This window comes from Mesoplodon bidens (assembly GCF_964165515.1).
Source record: "Mesoplodon bidens genome assembly, chromosome: 14".
Classification (NCBI taxonomy): domain Eukaryota; kingdom Metazoa; phylum Chordata; class Mammalia; order Artiodactyla; family Ziphiidae; genus Mesoplodon; species Mesoplodon bidens.
In genome coordinates, this window is record NC_138170.1 from 56,913,642 (window position 1) to 56,934,638 (window position 20,997).

General features: G+C 41.9%; 1 protein-coding gene across 3 annotated transcripts in view; it reads left to right on the top strand.

Annotated features, from left to right (window-relative positions):
* The window catches only part of SLC8A1 (solute carrier family 8 member A1), a 346,526-nt gene that overhangs the window by 263,070 nt on the left and 62,459 nt on the right, over nt 1–20,997 (top strand). For 2 of the 3 annotated variants that reach the window (XM_081253598.1, XM_081253597.1), the window contains exons 3-6: nt 2,524–2,627; nt 5,932–5,949; nt 16,227–16,357; nt 20,401–20,500. In XM_081253598.1, the coding sequence (XP_081109724.1) occupies nt 2,524–2,627; nt 5,932–5,949; nt 16,227–16,357; nt 20,401–20,500 (353 nt within the window). Of the gene's footprint in view, nt 1–2,523; nt 2,630–5,931; nt 5,950–16,171; nt 16,358–20,400; nt 20,501–20,997 lie in introns of all 3 variants that reach the window. The other variant, XM_081253599.1, reaches the window with a different exon arrangement.

Here is a 20,997-nt window from a genome sequence, read left to right on the forward strand (position 1 = left end):
CTTACATCTTCTTGTGCTTTCTCTAACGTTTTGTGTTTTTTTATTTATTTGGATATATATATGTGTGTGTATATATATACACATATATATATATATATATATATACACACACACATATATATATATATATATATATACAGCCTGCCCTGACTGTACCAGGGTACTTATATATACATATATATATATATATATATATATATATATATATATATATATATATATATATATATAAAGTAAATGGGTGAATTCCAGAAAAATAGTTCTAGAAGTTAGACAGGAACTGTTCACTATGCACATGTGGTTGGACTTTTGTCAGACTGTTGGTGGTTTTGTAAATATCTAATTGCTCTTAAAAAATGATTATTGCTTTAGTCATTGACAGCTGCTCATCAAGGCTTTGAGGATAGAGCTGAGATAGAAAGGCACCGTCACGTGCTCCAACTCCTTAGTAGTGAGAAATGGGGATGTGAGCACTATGGGGGATGTTCTCTAGCTGAGGAGCATCGAGGAGGTTATGAGGCTCCCAAGAATCAGAAGCAATCATTTGATCTCACTTAGCATTAGGGACTGGGAAATTCAGAGAATTAAAAGCAACTTCTACCTTTATTCTCCTTCATACAAGAAAAGAAGACTGGTGCTCTTTGGCTTGCATAGGTCTAAATGAAACTTGAGGGCTTTGATCAATATTGAAAAAAAAAAGGTTATAGACTAATTTCCTTCCAGAAGACCTAGAAAATTCCACCAAAACTAAATGATGTCCATGACATTAAAACTGTGTGTCTTTATAAACTCATTGTTTTAAAGCCTTTAGTCAGAAATGTTCTTGGCCAATGGTACTGAACAAAAAAAATATTTTCAAGGACAAACAAGTGTTTGGGGGCTCTGAATAGGTTGTAATACATGAAGTGATTAAGCCCTTATTAATTAGAAGGTAACATTAAATTTCTTTTCAGAGTCATCAAGTCTTATGGGGAGTTGAGATTTGCATAATATTTGCATTTGTCCTACCTACCTGTCAATCACAACCACAGGATAAGGCAAGAAGCTCTAAAGGATGGATTACAGGAAGAATTCTTAATGAAATGCCTTGGTGTATGGGTGGAGTCTGAAAGTAGGATAGAGTGTATTTTGTCAAAGTTGAAGGTCAGCTTTGGGAGGGAAGAAAATAACTAGAACATCATGACTCCCCACCCCCACCTTAGGAGACTTCCATCTTTAGAAAGACAAACAAAACATGAACAACTTCCCCTTGTGATCTAGGTGGAAAATCTGACTCACCTGAAAAAGAGTTTGAGTCTAGGACATTGGGTGGGGTAAGATAAAAGACTTTTATTTTATTTTGTGATGCTCTTATGAATTTATTATTTTAATAAAATTTTATGGTAAAAATGTTATGCTTGGAAATACAGTAAAGCAGAATGAAGGCCCCCAAAAATGATCCTTATGCCTGTTACTCAGATATAACCTCTGTTCATATTTTGATGTGGTTTACTGATTTATTTCAAAGGGTTGAATTCCAGAGCACAGCTCAGACAATCCTGTGGTTAAGGCATTTACTAAATAAATATATTTTTCTTTTCTTATTATTGTGATCTACGTTTTTCTGCTTCCCATGATGATGATAAACCTAGTAGTATGAGTGCTGTATTTTGGCTGAAACAATTCTGTGGTCCTGGGCAGGGGAGCTGTGCATTGGGTGACCTTTCCACTCTCTCAGACCCATCCCACACCCATTCTGGAAGGACAGTCTCACGGTCCAGAAGTTTCTCAGTTGCCATTTGTCTGGAAGTGCCACTCGTTAACCTTGCTTTCCTCTTCTCTATGTTCCTTCTCTCCTATTTCCTATTCCCCTTGTTCGTCAATTTCTATTCTTCTCTGTTTCAGCAAAACAATATCAGTCAAGGTAATTGATGATGAGGAGTATGAGAAAAACAAGACCTTCCTCCTTGAGATTGGCGAACCCCGCTTGGTGGAGATGAGTGAGAAGAAAGGTGGGGGAACTGCTCCAGGGCTGAGCCCAACAGCTTCTGCTGGCCTGTGCCACCCCTGGATGCCCGCACTCTTCAGAACATGACTTACAATGCACACATCCCTCCACCTATGTAACGGGGCATAGATCTCCTCTGGGGCCACAGGGAGCCCAGCCTGGAGCTCCATCAGCCAGTTTGGGCCACTCTGCACATGGCAGTCTGAGCTACTCATTGTCAGTGCAGTCGAGCCTGGTAAAGTTGGTGCTGATGCTTCCTGTACCCACATAAAACCGACTTTCTGATTTCTCTTCCTAATTTGGGATACCTCCTGACTGCTAATTGAAGCAGGAAGAATTTATGAAAATGATGGATTGGCAGAGGAAACTTAACGGGGCCAGCTGAGAGTACCTGGATGCCCTTTTACATACTCGTGGAGGTCCATGTGTGGCCAGTTCTCCTTCCATAACATCACAGTAACATGCTGCTTGGTGAACACCTAGCATGAGCGTGTGACTCCAACCATTTGTTTTGCCTTTGTCTTGTGTTCCCACAGGAAGATCATTACCATTAGAATATTTGACCGTGAGGAATATGAGAAAGAGTGCAGTTTCTCCCTTGTGCTTGAGGAACCAAAATGGATAAGAAGAGGAATGAAAGGTGTGAGAGTATATAAAGACATACCAGTGAGAAATTGTACTCTTCTCTCTGTGTCTCCTACTCTCACACTTAACTCTCTCCTCTTCCTCGGCTTCCAAGTACTACTTCCTCTCCTTTGAAGCTTTAGCAATGTCATTTCCCTGCCCATATCCACAAATGCACTAAACAATGCCCCTTTTCTTCAGGAAATGCCAGCTCACCTTGATTGATACCAGATTTCAGAAATACTGGAAGAGATTTCTGTAATTCAGAAGGGATGACATAAAAGAATGGTTTCTGGGTTTAGTTTTTCACTATTCAGGAATCAATCTAAAATTTGGTTCCAGCTATTAAATATCCCCTAAAATGTTAGTGATGGAGACTACTTAATACCTATTAGTCATGGTAGATGGGTCAAATGGCAACTAATAGGAAATTTCAGAAGAATTCAATAATTAGTCTAATTTAGAGAAGCCAGTTTTCAACAACAAAAAAAAAATCTTAGAACAAAGATCCTTAAAGAGTAGTGGCATCAATATCCTAGTGTTCATTTTGGCAAAATATTTTTCATATCATCAGATATGATATTTAAAAGAGACCATATGTATGAAGCCATGGTCATATCAATTTTCTTTACTAGGAAGGATATGGTAGTTCAGTAAGAACTTAGCCCTTACTTAAGGCCAATCCTGCCTTATGCTTCAAAATCTTTTGATTCTTGTAGAATTGACACATTTCTAACATACAGAATTTTTTTCTAAAAATAAAACTTAAACAGCAGTATCCTTATAATTAGATTTTTGTGTTGATTTGTGTTTATATTTTTAGAAACTATTTGAAGAAAGAAGCCAGTTTTTTTTTTTGCTGTCTTTGATTTTATATCTATTTTATATGGCCTATATTTGAGAAGGAAGGACAGGAATTTTTATATCAGCTTTAAAAATAGTTTTTTTAGGGGCTTCCCTGGTGGCGCAGTGGTTGAGAGTCCGCCTGCCGATGCAGGGGACACGGGTTCGTGCCCCGGTCTGGGAAGATCCCACATGCCGCGGAGCGGTTGGGCCCGTGAGCCATGGCCGTTGAGCCTGCGCGTCCGGAGCCTGTGCTCCGCAACGGGAGAGGCCACAACAGTGAGAGGCCCACGTACAGCAAAAAAAAAAAAAAAAAAAATAGTTTTTTTATTCTGAATTATTCCGAGGGCATCCCATAATTACCCTCTAAGAGTGGTCATTTTAAAAGCAATGGTATACACTTAGTTATATATATGTATGTATATATATATAATGAGCATAGTACCTATTAATAGCTCTTATTAATTGCATTTAAACCATTGATGAGAACAGTATAGATGATTAGGTGACCACTTTGCAAGAAATGTAAACTTTTACATGTAAAGAAAAAAATCAAATACAAAGGACTAATTCCTATACGAACCCAACATTTGGGGGAATTTAACTAATCCCACTTTTGTAAGAACTCACTGGCCTCAGAGTCCATCAGAAAACAAACAAAAACAAAGTTGTCCTGACTTAATCACGTTCAGAAAGGTAACAGGAGCCTTTGGAATGATGGAGAAAGGAGCACTAGGGACCCACTTTAATGCAGCCTATTTAATATGCTCCACAGACAGCAGGCAGAAGAAAAAGACACTTTAGAAAACTGTGCCGATTTCTTACAAAGATGGGATCAAAAATGCCTCATTAACATACAGGAAAAAGCACTTACTTCTGAATGCATTCCTCAAAAGGACTGCCTTTTATCTCAAGGAAGAGCATCTTGAATACAGCTCTTTCAATTGTCATTTTGGTAAAATATGCCTTCATATAAAAGCAAATTAAAATTCCTTGATAGCACTATTTGCTTTTGACACCCACCAGGTGGATCTGTGTCACCATAAATAAAATTACTAACTTGTTTTATAAAGTATCCTCTAATGCCACTACCAGGAGAGAGAAAACTGGTCCTGAAAAGGTAATTGTAACTTTCCCATCTACAACTCTGGAAGTAATTTATTTGATACATTTAGTCAGGTAGCTTTCACCAGAATAAAGTGGTACAGCTGTAGTATAGGTTTAAAGCACAAAACCTGAAAGACAAATTATGTATGTCGCCCCACACCCCACCTCCGCGACCTCAGGCCTTCCCTCCCTGTCTTGTCCGTTTCTGTGGAACTATGTGTCCACAAGAAGCTATCTGGTTGTCCGATTATACCATGCAGGTCATAGATAAGGACACACAAATAAGCCCTGATTCCTGGGACGCAGATTTTGAGGATTTAAAAAACATAAGCATTCCCTGATGACCAAAATATCATGCAAATAGAACCTCTAGCGAGAGAACTTTATCTTGGGCCAAAGTCTCCTTATGGGCGGGGCAGCCAAAATGGAATTTCCTAAGATGTTTTCTCTGTTTTCATTGAAAGGTACAATCCCTGAGATCTTGGATGCTTTAAGACCTCCACGTGTTGAATTCACTAACTGCCAGGCAATTATTTCATGAGGAAGGCTCACTCAAATAAGGTTTAGGATTAACTTCATAAAATATTTCTACTATATTTAGCAAACTAGATATATATACTGTGTGTAAACATATGGTAGAAATGTTTTCTTAAATGTCAATAAATAATATATAAAGTGAATTGTTTATATATATAGAATCAGTCACACACGTTTGCAGAAATCAGTTCTGGGATCATTTGGAAATACTCCCAATGCCACATTTACTTGGCGTGCACCAGTTTTTTAGTAGCAGCCCCCCACCACTGTAATCAGATCTGCCTGGATTTCTTTCTGCTGATATTCCTCTTACTTTCATTATTCATCTGGTCTCTTATTCTGTGTTTGTCTTTGTCTGTTTCCTTCACAGCCCTGTTATTGAATGAGCTTGGTAAGCATTTCATTTCTTGCATTTCCTTTCCATTTTTCTAGGTTATTTTCCATTTCTATCAGGTGCTATAGTAGCTTTCTGACTTATTTTTTATTTCTGTTGATTTATTAGCAAGATTGTTGTTGAGAGCCATTGGCCTCATAATTTTGTGAAGGTTGGATAGTTTACATTCCGCTTTGGGTTCAGTGTAACCTTTTTAAAAATCAGTGCTTTCTTAGGTATGCACAAGAATTAAATTTGTGCACTAAAGCTCATAACGGTAAAAGAACGATTAGCGATTAAGTCATGAATGGATGTTTTCATTTTTTTCTTAATTGTATATACAATTTGGCAAGTTTTTGTACTTTGGATGGACTGTCAGGCGGTCTGATGTCACTGGTATTTGTTATTTAGAGTGTAAATTAAATAAATTGTAACATTTCTTTCTTTTTTTCTTTTTTAGGTGGCTTCACAATAACAGGTATGAATTTTTTAAGTCTAATGAACCAAATTTTATTTTGTACCGTGAGTTGTTTACATTTTTAAAAATTATTTCTCATTTTTATTTCCTTGTAATGAAGGAAAATACCTGTATGGTAAGACAATTTTTTAATGTTCTTCATTTTCCCCCAAATACCCTTAAATATCAAACAAAAACCACATCTTATGTACCCTGCATTAACATTTAGCTGTGGCACACGGTGTGCTTTTGCTGATTTTACACATTTAACATTTTACACATTAACAAGGTGTGTGCTGTGTTTACTTATAAGCAAATTTGTGTGGAGAACCTGTAATTGGTCATATTTTGACACTGATCAATTTACAGATGTTCACATAGCACTGATGATGTGAGTGTACCTTGCTAGATGCTCCAGAGAGTACCAGAATAAATAAAACGATTGCTAGTCTCAAGGAAACATAAGAGTTGACATACAAGCCCACTCCATGGCCCAAGCTCAGGGTCCTAATCATAGATAATGCCCTATTGGGAGAAGATAAAGCATGCCTTCCCCTCATCCCACCACCCCAATCTGCGAAGTTTTAGCATTCTTAACATGGTAACGAGTACTATGTCTGCTACTTGCAGTGGATTACAAAGTGCCCTGTAAAAACTCAAAATGTCAGTCCAAAAGTTTAAAACCCTTGGGCTTCCCTGGTGGCGCAGTGGTTGGGAGTCCGCCTACCGATGCAGGGGACGCGGGTTCGTGTCCCGGTCTAGGAGGATCCCACATGCCACGGAGCGGCTGGGCCCGTGAGCCATGGCCGCTGAGCCTGCGCGTCCGGAGCCTGTACTCCCCAACGGGAGAGGCCACAGCAGTGAGAGGCCCACGTATCGCAAAACAAACAAAAAGTTTAAAACCCTTAAGTTCATAATGGTACCCAGCCGCTGTTGATTGCATTTTTTAGCCAGCACAACTCTAAAGCTATTTCCTTACATAGAGAAGAAAGATATTTCCTTACAGCATCCTCTCTTTTGACCCTAACTATTTTCTCACCCTTTCAGAATCATCTATGTAGATTTAGAGAGGGAAATACCTATCAAATGGTAGGCCTGATTTGTCTGAAGCTGCAGGTTGAAGATGTCTCTAAAGGCCATCCTAATGGCCGTGGCATTTTCCAATATAATTATGCAGATGTCTATATTCTAATTATTTTTTTCTGAAACCAGATAGCTAAACAAAATATTTAGAAAGGAAATATTTTCAAACATTCTAAGTTTGAAAATGTTATGGTGTGGGGTGGTGTTAACTTAAACTACCATCAGTGTAAACTCATGATCAAGAAGTTTCAACACGATTCTGTCCAAAGCAGAACTTTCTGAACGCGTCCAATTTCACATGGGCTGTTACCCTCACTTCTTCTCTCCAGACACAGCATTTAATGACAAAATGATTCATAGACTCTCGGAGACATAGAAATTGAAAAGGATAAAAATGTTAAATAGAACAAGTGCTCATAGAGGATTTCTTAAACCTGATGCACCTGACACTCTCCTAGGTCAAGTCTTCCAAATTCTGCACTGCCGAATATGCTATTTCTGAATCCGAGTGCAGGAATTTACATTTACTTTTAAAACTTTAATCTTCCTTTTTTCATCCCATCACTTTAACTTATTGAAATCTTTTTGGAAATATTCTGATTCTATCACCCAGTAAGTTAATGATCCTTGTGAGCTTTGAGGAAGGTAGAAATTTGGCAAGCCAGTCTTCATGGCTTCCTTGAAGTAATTAAAAAAAAAAAAAAAAAGAAGTCAACCATTTGAGGAATAGTATAGTATCTACAGCTCCCTCAACCCTATGCAGCCTGATAATGAGACCTTAACTGAAAACCTTTAGTGGTAGAAGGCCTTGTTAAAATGCATTTATGTGTTTGCATAGCTTCCTGTTTTATCATTGAATATGTCAGGATTTTACTTTTAGGGCCTTCCTTCCATTGAAACATCTTCCTTTTTAGTAACTAGGTAATGGGACCCTAATTTTCTTTTCTCAGAAATTGTTCATATCAAGTTCTAGAATACTCCACCAGTAACGTCCAACATTTTCTGTCTCGGATACATCATGCATCCAAGAGGACAGAATCACTTCTTTCAAAGGTTTTCTATTATTTCATGTACTTCATTAAGCTCTTTCTTATAATCTTCAGTAGCAATTTTTCTGTTGTACCACCTCTTCCCAAAACCTGAAATTGATGCAGTTAAAATGAGAGAAAGTTGCAGAACCCTCTGGGAATTTCCACATTGGCCTGTTCCTCTCACTTTACATGATCCTTCTTCTCCGGAACCAGGCCAGAATGCCTGGGATCCACTCTCTATAGATGCCTCTGGGGAAAGTTCTAAAATTTAGGTCTACACAGTGAAAACCAGCTGTAAGCCCTGGAGAGCTTTTCTTTGAAGTCAGTTTGAGGCTTTGAAGTCAAGGCTTTGAGATGCAGGGGCAGTAAAGGAAAATTAATCTAACTCTTGGACTTTGCCTGCAGCTTTTATGCAGTCTTGTGCAGCTAAGTGTAAAAATCTAAATTTGAAGCAGGATATATGGAAACTGAAAAAGTCATTTGGTCCACAACCCAGGACCTCTATTTCAGAGATGTCATTCGTGATGGACATTAAATGCTGGAGGTGCTTTTGGAATTTGCAAATCTTCACCTGTTGCTCTCAGACTTTGCCTCATTGAAAGGCCCTTGTTGGGACCTGTGATGTAATTCCCCCTTGACCCTCCAGGCACATAACATGATAACCCCCTGTACATTATAGCTCATTAGAATTTGGAAAGTATTTCTTATTCATTATATCATTTAATCCTCAGCCTTATGGAATAAGATCTTTTGTTCTCACTTATAGGAGAAGAAATGAATGTTCAAAGATATTAATCAATCTACTCCAGTCACCCATCCAGGGCTCAGAGCCCAGCCCTCTAACTTTAAGTCCAAGGCCGTGTGATGACTATTTTAACCCAGCACTTTTAGTCCCTTTCTCCCAACTTGTATATTCCTACCTACATCTTAATCCCTTTTCGATCCAAAGCCTCACTCTGTCTCTGAAATGCCATCAGTATGAATTCCAGTCAAATGAAAAATGAGGAGGACCCCAAAAGGGAGAAACGAGAGTACATTCATTTGGATATTTTTAATAAAATTAAGTATTCTGGCTCACTTTGGAAAGATAGAGGCATGTTTCTGTACCCAAACAGGCAGCTAAAAAGTTCCCTAATTAATTAAAAGTATGTAACAGTCAGTATACCTTTTTAAAAGTTACTCTTCCAATCATATTACGCTCATCATGTGATAGTCTTCATAATGCACATGGCTTTTTAAGGAAGCCAAGCTATGAAAATTCTGACAGTTAAACACACTTTAGTCACTCCAGTACATAGGTTAGAGAAATAAATCCCCTTCAAGTTTGCCTTCATTGTACAATTGAGAAAACTGAATCCCAGAGAAAAGAAGCACCTTGCCCAAGTTTAGATGGAAAGCATATGGCAGAATTTGCAGAGTCCCAATCTCATGATTCCAGGTCAGTTCTGGGATCTCTTGGTAGAAGCGAAAAGCAGGTAGTCAGTTGAACCAGGAGTTTCATGAAAACCCTAAACTAGGTAATCCAGCCAGTCACTGTGACAATGGTGAGCCCTTGTAAAACCTGCCAGTGTATACAACCTTCTCCAATTCAGACTGCCAAGGAAACAAATAAGCATGTTCCCTGGTGTTACGTTGCTTGACCCTCACACAAACCTGTGATAGGGACAGAGCAGGCACTATTATCTCCATTTCACACATGGGGTAACTGGAGAAATGGCCTACTTAAGGCCATGTTGTTGGCACCACAAGGCTACCTGTCATCACACCGAGTGCTTTTCATTGTTTCGTGATGCCTCTGGAAGCAGAAACTTGACGGGCATGGATACTCCATCTCAGACACCTGCAGGAATCTGGCTGCACCCCTACTGTGGGGTGTGTGCTTTATTCACACAATCTGATTGGACTCCTAGAACACCTGCCCCATTTGTTTACTTGCTCACTTCTTCAACCTACATAACAGTGACCTCTGACCACTCAGTCCCCAAACTAACATTGCTTGCACTGTGTGCATCTGGGAGTGACATTCAGCTTACTAATTCCACAAAGCTCTTCTGGCAAACCAGTGCAATCCAGTCTGCTGATTTTCTGCCTGTCCTTTTGCCAGGCCAACCTGTCTTCAGGAAAGTTCATGCTAGAGAACATCCGATCCCCTCTACTATAATCACCATCGCAGGTACTCATTTCATCACGGTCCTTGAAAACCACAGTTTAATTGCCTTCAAGGGTTCTTTCGGTCTTTCGACATTAAAGTGACACAGTTCACCCCCATTACCTCTAAAGCATTGCTACACAATGCCGTGGCTTCTCTGCAGTTGGGGGTATGATGAGTCAGCAACAAGACACCACATCGGTCCAGGACGGGATGCATGGTGGAGGGGGAAGCGTGGACCTACAGAGAAGATTGAGTCCAATAGCCTCTCAAGTTTCAGTATACTCCAGATTTCTTGCAAATCTCGCTTCTTAAACATGGGCCTTTCATTGCAAATGTCATGAAATATCTTTAAAAGCAAGCTGTCTCTCTTCCCAGAGTCTGCCTTTCCTTCCTCCAGGCAGCATGATGTTAGCCAAATATGCACAGATGACAGTACATCTGTGGGGTTTCTCCAGAGGGGAACGTTGACAGGGTGACTAAAGGATGACAAAGCTATCCCAGATCGACTGTAGGATTAGAGCCCGGGTGTGAGCCCCTTGCCCTAAGTTACCAAGTCTCTGGATAAGGACACGGATACTCACTCTTCAGTTGTCACCATCGCCCATCACTGGTCATGGCTGCAGAAACACTTCTGCCTGCCTCAGTAAGACTTTGCTCGTTCTCGCATCCCACACCCCCATTCAGTAATCATGCAGCCCTGACTGCAGAGTCGTTCCAGAATGGAAACAAAGTACCAGTCTCTTTAGGTTCTAATCAAACAGGCCAGCCAGGTGCTGAAATAGAGATCTCCGTTCTCAGACTTGTCAGCACAGATCTGAGCGAAGGATTAAGATAACCACAAGCCAATTGTCCCACCGCTGGCCTTGTACCCATTTCCAAATTTTACATTGTTTGTTGAGACAAAAAATTGCAAATGCATTCAAGAATATCCACAGTAGCTCCTCGGGTGCAGATCTCCACGTGGGTTGTATTGTTTTCTAATAGAGATTCGTGTTCTCAGCCCTTCACCTCTTACAGTGATGCGGCTTCAAAATGCGGCCTGATCCAGAAAGCATTAACAGCAGCTTTTTCATAATTCTGCTTTTCCCAGATCCCAGGTACCTGTTAGCTATTGTGATGTGTCATTTGCAAAATCAATTACTCAGGAGAAGGGAGGACCCCTACGGATGATTTCATCACAGGATTGTTTTCTGTCCTGTCAATACTGATTTTAACCATGGCCGTTAATTATGCATTTGATCTTTAAGTTGGGTTGGTTGGTTAAGACCATGATGTTATATAATTTATTATCAACTTCTCAATAAAATATGAGTTTAAAAATATGTACATATATATGTACATATACAGATAAACAGGATTACATAGAGAATTTCCTCTACCTGAGAAGCAGAACTAAAAGCACAGCATATGCATAAATAAGGAAATGAAACTGACTTGGCCACAGTCAAATGAACTGCATTTGATCCAGTACTCAAAGTGAAAAAAACATAGGTGATCAAAAAATATGCTGGGGATTCCCTGGTGGCGCAGTGGTTGAGAGTCCGCCTGCCTATGCAGGGGACATGGGTTCGTGCCCCGGTCTGGGAAGATCCCACATGCCGCGGAGTGGCTAGGCCTGTGAGCCATGGCCGCTGAGCCTGCGCGTCCGGAGGCTGTGCTCCGCAACGGGAGAGGCCACAGCAGTGAGAGGCCTGCGTACCGCAAAAACAAAACAAAACAAACAAACAAAAAAAATATATATATATGCTGTTAAACGGTTTCCCTAGTCAATAAAAGATACCTAAAGAGAAGACACTTTAAAAAAATAAGCTTAGCTCTCTTCTTTGCCAGTTTCAAAAATCTGGATCACAAATACTAATTTATCTGTATCATTATAGAGCAATAAAAGGATTTATCCAGCTATCTTCTCTCAGTTACATATAAGTGTAATTATCTCTTAAATGTTCATGGTGTTTATTAAGTGAAAATAGCCCTGACCCTACCATGACACTAGGCCTTTGTGCTTTGACTTCTTTCTGCCTGGAATGCCCCTCCTTCCTCTATTACCTCCTAGCCAGCCTTCCCACCACCTTCACCGGGCAAGCTCCTATACATGCTTCCAGGCCAACTTCAAATATCTCCTCTTTCCTGAAGCCTTCCCTGACTCCTTTGGTCAGAGGGAGCTGCTCCCCGACCCTGGGCCTTCAGCCCCTACTTTGCTGTACTAGAAGTTGTCCCATCTATATGCCTCACTTCCCACTAGACCATGAGTTCCTGGAAAACGAGGTGGGGTGGGAGGGGCCTCAACGTGCTGACATAGTGTAGGAGTGCAATGACATGTGTGAAATGAACAAATGGTCTTTACTATATGCATAGAGCAAAGAAGAGGCTTGTCTAACAGTGAGTTGGACAGTCACATGACAAATACTTATTGGGCACCTACTACTTTCCATACATAGTAATAGGCTCTGAGGGATATGAGGACAATCCGAAGAGCAATGAGACATATTGTTCTATCTTGGTAGGTTTACATGCTGGATATTTGTATGTAAAGGTAGTTTAAATATTAAAAAGTAGTATATGAGAAGTGTCCATGTTTAATAGGTACACACAACAAATATTCAGAATTAATTTAAAGTTAGAGTGGTCGTTCCTAAATAGGTCAATTGAGGGATATTTCGTGCGAGAATAGGTAGGGTTTTGAAAGGTAAGTAGGATTTAGCTAGATGAAAATGGGGAAGGTTTTCCAGATGGGTAGACAGTGGAATAAAGTGTGGCATTAAATTCAAGTCTAGTTTGGAGCAGGAATGTAGAAAGTGATAGAAACAAGGTTCCTGCTTTTCTTAGGTTAGCATGAAATCTGTTAAGACATTAATTCCTAAAATTTTGCTCTTTCTCATACCTCTTTTACAATATTGCCTTTGGCTGCATGCCAACTATGCTATTATTTACTTCATGCAATTTTTTGCCTCATGTTCTTACTTCGCTAGATGTGGTTTTTTTTAAAAAACACTTTAAGTCACTAACACTAATAGAAAGCTAGTATTTATCATATATAGAAAGTAAGGTTAACATTTTTAGAATGAAAAATGTTATTACTTCGAGCTCAATGCTGTCAGATGTTCTATGCCTGAGAACTATTTTCTCTTTCTTTTTTTTTTTTTTTTTTTTTTTTTTTTTGCGGTACACGGGCCTCTCACTGTTGTGGCCTCTCCCGTTGAGGAGCACAGGCTCTGGACGCGCAGGCTCAGCAGCCATGGCTCACAGGCCTAGCCGCTCTGCAGCATGTGGGATCCTCCCGGACCGGGGCACGAACCCGTGTCCCCTGCATCGGCAGGCGGGCTCTCAACCACTGCGCCACCAGGGAAGCCCTGTTTTCTCTTTCGTAAATGGTAGAAACCCTAATGTCGAGAACTAGTTCCAGACCTGACAGCACCAGACGTCTTCATCAGAAGGACTAAAGGACGATTAATAACCTTTTCACTCACTATGTGATTTGATTTCATTTACTACCGTGTCCATTCATTTAATCCCATGTTCCAAATCCTTTCATTTTGTGAAATGCGGCTTTCAACAATGCCACCGCATCACCTTTCTTTCATAATGTCTCTATTTTTTTTTTACCTAAATTGACTTGACTCCCATTAAAAGCAACTTCCCATTTATAAGTAAACTATTAAAAGGGGACATAATAAATATCCTCCCCCAAATGGCTTTGTAATTCAAATTAAAATCTAAGTTGTAATAGTTTTTCTTCTGGAAAAATAATTCTTATTTGACTAAGTCTCCAAAATATCCATGTTCAGTCTTTAGGAACAAAGACACTAATATAACCTGCTCCTATGAAAACTCTAATAACATTTTCCTGGGCTTAAGATCAGAAAGCAGTGGGAATCAAAATATGATTGAGGGCTTCCCTGGTGGCGCAGTGGTTGAGAGTCCGCCTTCCGATACAGGGGACACAGGTTCGTGCCCCGGTCCGGGAAGATCCCACATGCCGCGGAGCGGCTGGGCCCGTGAGCCATGGCCGCTGAGCCTGCGCGTCGTGTACCGCAAAAAAAAAAAAAAAAAAAAAAAATATATGATTGATTTGAACATTGGACAAATGGGACTTCACATACCTTAGCTCACCCCCTTGACTCTACACACTTCATTTCAAGGGAAAATCATGGGGACACCAATCCAAAACCTTTGCCTTCCCATGGGTCATAACTTCCCAAGCCTACTGTAAGAAATATTATAACTTTTACCATTAAAAGTAATCTACTTGCACCTCTCTTCTGCATCTGCTAACACTTAGCAGATTTTGGCTAGTCCAAAATCTCTTATTTTTAGTCTTCTAATTTCTTTGGGGCCCTGTAATTACTGGGGATAGGAAAGCAGATTCTGAAATATACTTTTAGGAGGACACTATCGAATACATAATAAAGAATTCTTTGATATGCTACCTTCTGCTTTTGCCTTTTGCTTGGTTTTGACACCTGGTATGTAAAATGCTAGCAGTGCCTCTAGCCCAACTGCTCCATGGCTCAGTAATCAACAACTGGCCTAGGAACTAGTCTTCTGCATCATTTGCTAGAGCATCAAATGAAGCCGCCAAGGCCCAGTAATCAACAACTGGCCTAGGAACTAGTCTTCTGCATCATTTGCTAGGGCATCAAATGAAGCCGCCAAGGCCCAGTAATCAACAACTGGCCTAGGAACTAGTCTTCTGCATCATTTGCTAGAGCATCAAATGAAGCCGCCAAGGCCCAGTAATCAACAACTGGCCTAAGAACTAGTCTTCTGCATCATTTGCTAGAGCATCAGATAAAGCCACCAAGGCAGGGTCCCTCAGCAGAGGGAAGCCATGTATGGGTGGGATGGGATGGGAGATGTGGACTCCTGCAATAGCTGATGCCTAAATGCAAAAGGCAAGGAGTCTGGGCTAGAAGTCCCTCCCTTCCTCATCTCTCCTCAGTCAACAGACTCCCGTTGCAGGCAGTTTGCCTGGAAGGTTCTAGAAGCAAGGGTGTCAGGGCTGTGGTCTTTCTATACCACCAAGACTACTTCCTTGGAGATGAGGTCCATTCAGCTTGACTGTGAGGGGGAGTGACCTGTCTTGTTCCAGCATCCTGAGCCTGCAGGACAGGAGGCTGAGTGGTTACAGGAGTAGTGTTTGTGCTTCACACGTGCGTGGCCTTTTCAGTCTGGGATTTATCCTAATGACCTTCACACAGAGAGGACCCAACTGTGAGCTTCCCCTCATTAATGGACTCTCAAGTCCATTAGCATTTTCTGAGCACCCACTAGCCTCTCCTGGATTGTAAGCTACATGGTGGTTCCGGAAATAATCATGCCCCTATGGTGAGTAAGTATTAACTTCCCAAAGGCCTCACCCTCGCTCTCCCTGTTTCCTTTAACGTTAACATGGTCAGGGTCCTCCCACCCCATCTCAGCTTTGCACCAGAGAGAGGCAGCTCTGGAGCGCAGGCATCTTACTGAACCGTGGAATTCGTGGATGTTTTGTTCTTAACTTGCAGCAGGGGCTCTTGGCAAGTGAGAGGCTAAGATCAGAATTTCCCATCTATCATCTCTTTGGCCCTGGGGCATTTTCTTTGCCTCTAGCAAGTGGAGAGGAGGAGGCCAGAGTCTTATATTCCTTGAGTCGCTCTGGAACTTTAATTGTGTTTCCTCTTGGTCATGTGCTAAAAGGATGTGTACAGACAGCCAGGTGAGCCAGTGTCCCAGGGGACAGCTGGGTGATTCCCTCAACGCAGACAACATGTTGACAGAGTCTTTACCAGTGATATGGCCCTATAAGTTGCTTTTCCTGATCTGCCCTTTGGCAGGTGCTTAGGTTGTGGGATATTATGATCACTTGCTGTCACAGTGGTCACTGCCCCACACAACAAGCGTCTGTCCAATTCTCCCCTCCAGCCTTACGGCACCACCCCAGGGACTTTCAGTAGGTCATCAGGGCTTCCTTCCTTCTTGGTTTCCTTGTAGCAGGATTCAGGGATTTCCAAATAAATTTGAATCCATTCTCACTCTCTCGCCCTTCCCTTTCACAGAGGAATGTGATGACAAGCAGCCGCTGACCAGCAAAGAGGAGGAGGAGAGGCGCATTGCAGAAATGGGGCGTCCCATTCTGGGAGAGCACACCAGGCTGGAAGTGATCATTGAAGAATCCTATGAGTTCAAGGTACGTGCACCAGCATTGCCCACCAGGGAGACCAGGCCCATCTCTGCACCAAGACGGTTCATAGCGTCGGTCTATGCTGTACGAGAGGCAGATGTAATTTCAGGGACTGGCTCATGGATGGAGAGTCCTTTAGAGCAGAAATGGGATTCGCAAGTTGGTAGGGAAGCAAGAGATCCTGTAAACTAAACAGTGTCAGAACCAGGGTCTGGTGGGTGGCACACATTCACTGTGCAAGGTCAGAGGTGCCCTAAAGGGAGGGCTTTGGATAGCAAGGAAGAGGCAAAGATGGATTCCAAGAGACTGTTACGTGTGGAAGAAACCATGCTTTGTTTGAAAAAGCTAATCAATCTAGTAGAAGCAAAGCCTTGACACTGCTGAAAATGAGGCTCTTGTTTTGGAGGAAGGATGGTAAGCTTTCCCTGTGGAACATGCCATTGACAAGCTCTCGTATATTATGTAGTCACCTTCTTAAGGTCCTAGGACACTTGAGCACCATCAACAAACTGAAGGCAGAGTGCCTGTAAATGGAGAGTTTATAACTGGGCTGATAAAATTGGATTTCCAGTTCTCTAGATGAGGAAAGTCATTTTTCAGAAGGTAAGCAGATGGGCCTTAGGGTGAGCTTAGGACTTTGAAATGAACCTTTAGACCACTCTTAGCTGCTCCCTCGGCCCCTGCCCCAGCTCCCATCCCTTTTCACTCACGTGGTCCTCACACCTAGAAGCCCCCGGCAGAGCCGCACCTGCGTTCTGTAGTGGGACATGAAAAGGAGCAGCCTCTCTCTGGTTTTCCAGAACTACAAGCCAGAGTGCAGCAGCATTTTCCCCACTTATTTTTTTTAAAGCAGATTCTGCTCCTGTTTGGAAAACCAGAATGAAAATTCCCAAAGGGAGAATCAGGTCACCAACCTAAAAGCCTCAGGATCATATCTGGAGTTTTCACAGTAGTGGCTTCTTTGCCTTTTGCTGGGCCCGTTCAGTATTTTTCTAATTTAGTTCACAAATGAAGGTGCCTGAGAGGCGACAGGTGGAAAGAAGAATGTCTTTGCAAATTAAAGTGGCATTTGAAAGATAAAAAACGCAATTAAACTTTCCCCTTCAGGCCACTGTGGATGTATGTGTTAACTCCTCTCATTCATTCCCACAGAAAGAAAGAGCAGGGCAGACAGTGGGACTAGTGCTTTCTAGGCAGACCCCGACCATCAGAGCCCACCTGGTGTTTCATCCAGAACCTGGCTCGCTGCACACACTTGACTGGTATACGCACAAGTTCCCTGAGATTCCTGAGGCACGGATATCTGAGACTGTCCGTTTCTGTGGACCAATCTGTTCCCGTCTCCATCTTCACTCTTCGTCATGCACCCTCTTTTCACCTGGAACCAGAGGGCGTGATGCCACTTGCGACAACAGAGATTCTACAGCTTAGCATTTTCTCTAAACGCTTGTCCCCCACCCCTCCCAGGACTCTCATGGGGAATGATTGTAGGCCCTCTTCCTTACGGGACCACCCCGAGCACTTCCCTTCCATGCACCCATGACCAGGAAGAGAAATCATGGTCACTTCCTGTAGGAAGGGTATGGCAGGGCACAGTCTTCTAGGCATAAAAGTTTTCTTGTGTCCAAAGCTCTCTCTGGTAACCACTGCAATGACCCGAGCATTTGAAAGTCAACCGAGTCTCTCTCCATAAGTCCAGTTGTTTGGGGTACTTATCTTCCTGGAATATCTTCCATAGACTGTTTGCTCCCATCTGCTCAAAGTTCATCAGGACAGTTACTGGTAACACTGAAGGGTGCCTTGGGGCATGTTTCTGAAGTGCCCTCAAGCATCAATGTTGATATCGTAATATTTGTTTAGGAAATTTTTTCTAGACCATAGCCATTTTAACGAAATTGTTCAAAGCCCTCAGAACTGCACTAAAGACCCAAATCTGGCTAATACCTCACAATGTCCGAGTCTGCTTTGCCCACTGGGTTCTTGTTTACTACACTGTGACCAAGGGCTGGACTTTCCTAACACCCATGGCTGAGAGTGAGGTTAAAACTGTTGCTACAGACTAGCACCGTGAAGAGCTAATGACTGACATATAGGAAACCTCCAGGTCAGGGTCCATGGCAAAGTGCAAGAATCAAATTTTAAGTTCCTCCTCTCCTCCTATAGGTCCCCTTCTATTCACTCCTCTCCTCCTATAGGTCAAGAGAGGACACATATGTAAATTAAGTCCAGGGAAGAGCCCAGGCTATCTCATAGTCTGCCAGGCTTAACATGAACTAAAGTTTACAATCTACCCCAGGTTTTATATATATACATTATATATACATATATATACATATATACATTTTATAATATACATTTTAAGTCTAGTTTGTCTTAAAACTTTGTTCTTCAGAGAGATTTTCTGAGGCGAGTCTGTGTTTAACTGTTAGAGCAGTTTCACTCTTCAATTATTTATCCCCCAGTAAGTGGGATTCTCTGCCTTGGCTTTAGAGTAAAGAGGGCTTCTTTGGAGAGACCTGCCCCAAGTTTCCATCACGTTTAGGAAAAGTCAAGGTTATTTCTTGTTACATTCTACACAGAACTTTGAATTGGCATCAACCGAGACACTCAGAGTGCTTGATGAGATTGGCCAAGTCCAGAGAAAAGTCAGATGCTTGTCATGTGCCTCTGGCTATGGTGGCCAAGAGCCCTGATGGTTACAGCTATTATCAGTGGCACTAGCAGTTCTAGACACAAAGCTAGAGGCCGAAAGGTCACCACCATAAGGACAAACAATCTAGCAAAGGAGGATGTTGAAAATACAGAGTGGGCCAGTTGGAGATGGGCCCTTTCATGTTTATTATCATCTCAATGTTTCAAGTCAGTTGCAATGACGGTTGAACTAACACACTTGACATTCTGATGTAGCTTTGGCCTTCTGCACGGGCCCCTGGGATCACATTTTCCTTCCTCCCGGTTAGCTAATCACACGCTCTCTCTCTCGAACCTTAGTCAATTCAGGGACACTGCACTAAACATGTACAGATTTTGACTTAAGACAAATAATACGTGTTTTCTGACTCTTTGCAATAAGTGGGAATTCGAGGATGCTCTGGCAGTAAGGGTGGGGCGTGTTGTGGACGAGTCGGTGTGGTAATCTCTCCGAGAAGAACAGCTTCACATCCCGGAAGTGACCCTTCTCCCTGTAATTGCTGTGATTTGTGGTAGCGCTTTGGGTGCATCTGCTTACTTAGTTTTCTTGTGAACGCTTGGCTGCTTCTGCTGTTCCATGAACTGACATTCATTTAGAAAGCTAAGAGTGCTAATTGTACAGAAGCAAGTGCCTAAACAAGGTCTTAAAGAAAAAGAAAAATAAGAGGCTCAGAGCTAGTAAAGCAGGGGGAAATTCAGTGCAAGGTCATTGCAGTTTGCCCTGAACCATACAAAGTGACCTTTTTTGGTCTTTTCTTGTTTGCAGCAGGAGTCAGGTGAGATGAATTCTCTATCAGCCACCAGGCTGACAAAACCAGTAGCCAAAGAAAAATCCATTTATTAATGATCATACAGCAGCAGTCTTGAAGCTTTGCTGTCTGGCTGCATTTCATTGATCAACAAAAGTATAGTAAGAACAGGTTTTAGTTTCGTAATCTCTCTGCCACTTCCAGTTACCCACCGATAGGTAGTGCTGAGCAGGGCATAGGTTAATTCAATTGCAGACACATACTCTAGATGAAGCCAGGCGAGAAGCAAGTTCATGAAGTGTCCGAGGGGAAGGGATGGGCTTTTGCAACATCCTCAGTTGTAACCGGTGAGGCTATTCTTCCTTGGCTATTAGGCAGTGAAGGAGGCTTGTATTCGCTGTGAAGAAGTTTCCATTTCAGGATGTTTCCAAGAAAGGACTATGCTTGTTTGCATAATCATAGCAGTGTTTGATGTCAATACTGTTGCTCTGAGCCGAACATCTGCTATCCTTTAGATAACTCTGGGGTTTCCAAATCGTCAAGGTCTGAGATTTCCCGAGGCCTTAATCAACCCGGCAATTATTTTCTGATTCTTTTCAATCTCTCTAGAGTACCGTGGACAAACTTATTAAGAAGACAAACCTAGCCCTCGTGGTTGGGACAAACAGCTGGAGAGAGCAGTTTATCGAAGCGATCACTGTCAGTGCTGGTGAGTGCTCTTCTCTGCATATTATAAATGATAATGTCCCAAGCTTACTTTTCCTGCTGTCACCACTTGGTCTAGGTCAAAGCACCCAAGACTCTCCATGATAAAATTAAAAGAGAAATGAATGTGTTTGTAATGTATATGCACATTTGGGGGATGAATTTAGACTTTCTAAGATGAAGCAAATGTCTTCACACAGGGCATCCTTCTCTGTCTACACTGCGTCTTTCTCTCTGGAAATAGACAAGATAAATTTAAAGCCTACTGTGTCTCTTACTCATGGATAGCCAATCACAGGGTTTTATCTGGAAAATTCCCTGAGAGCAGGAGAAATGACCAAGTGCAGGTCAGAAAGAGACCATCAAAATCATAGGTGGGGGCTTCCCTGGTGGCGCAGTGGTTGATAGTCTGCCTGCCGATGCAGGGGACACGGGTTCGTGCCCTTAGTCGGGAAGATCCCACATGCCGCGGAGTGGCTTGGCCCGTGAGCCATGGCCGCT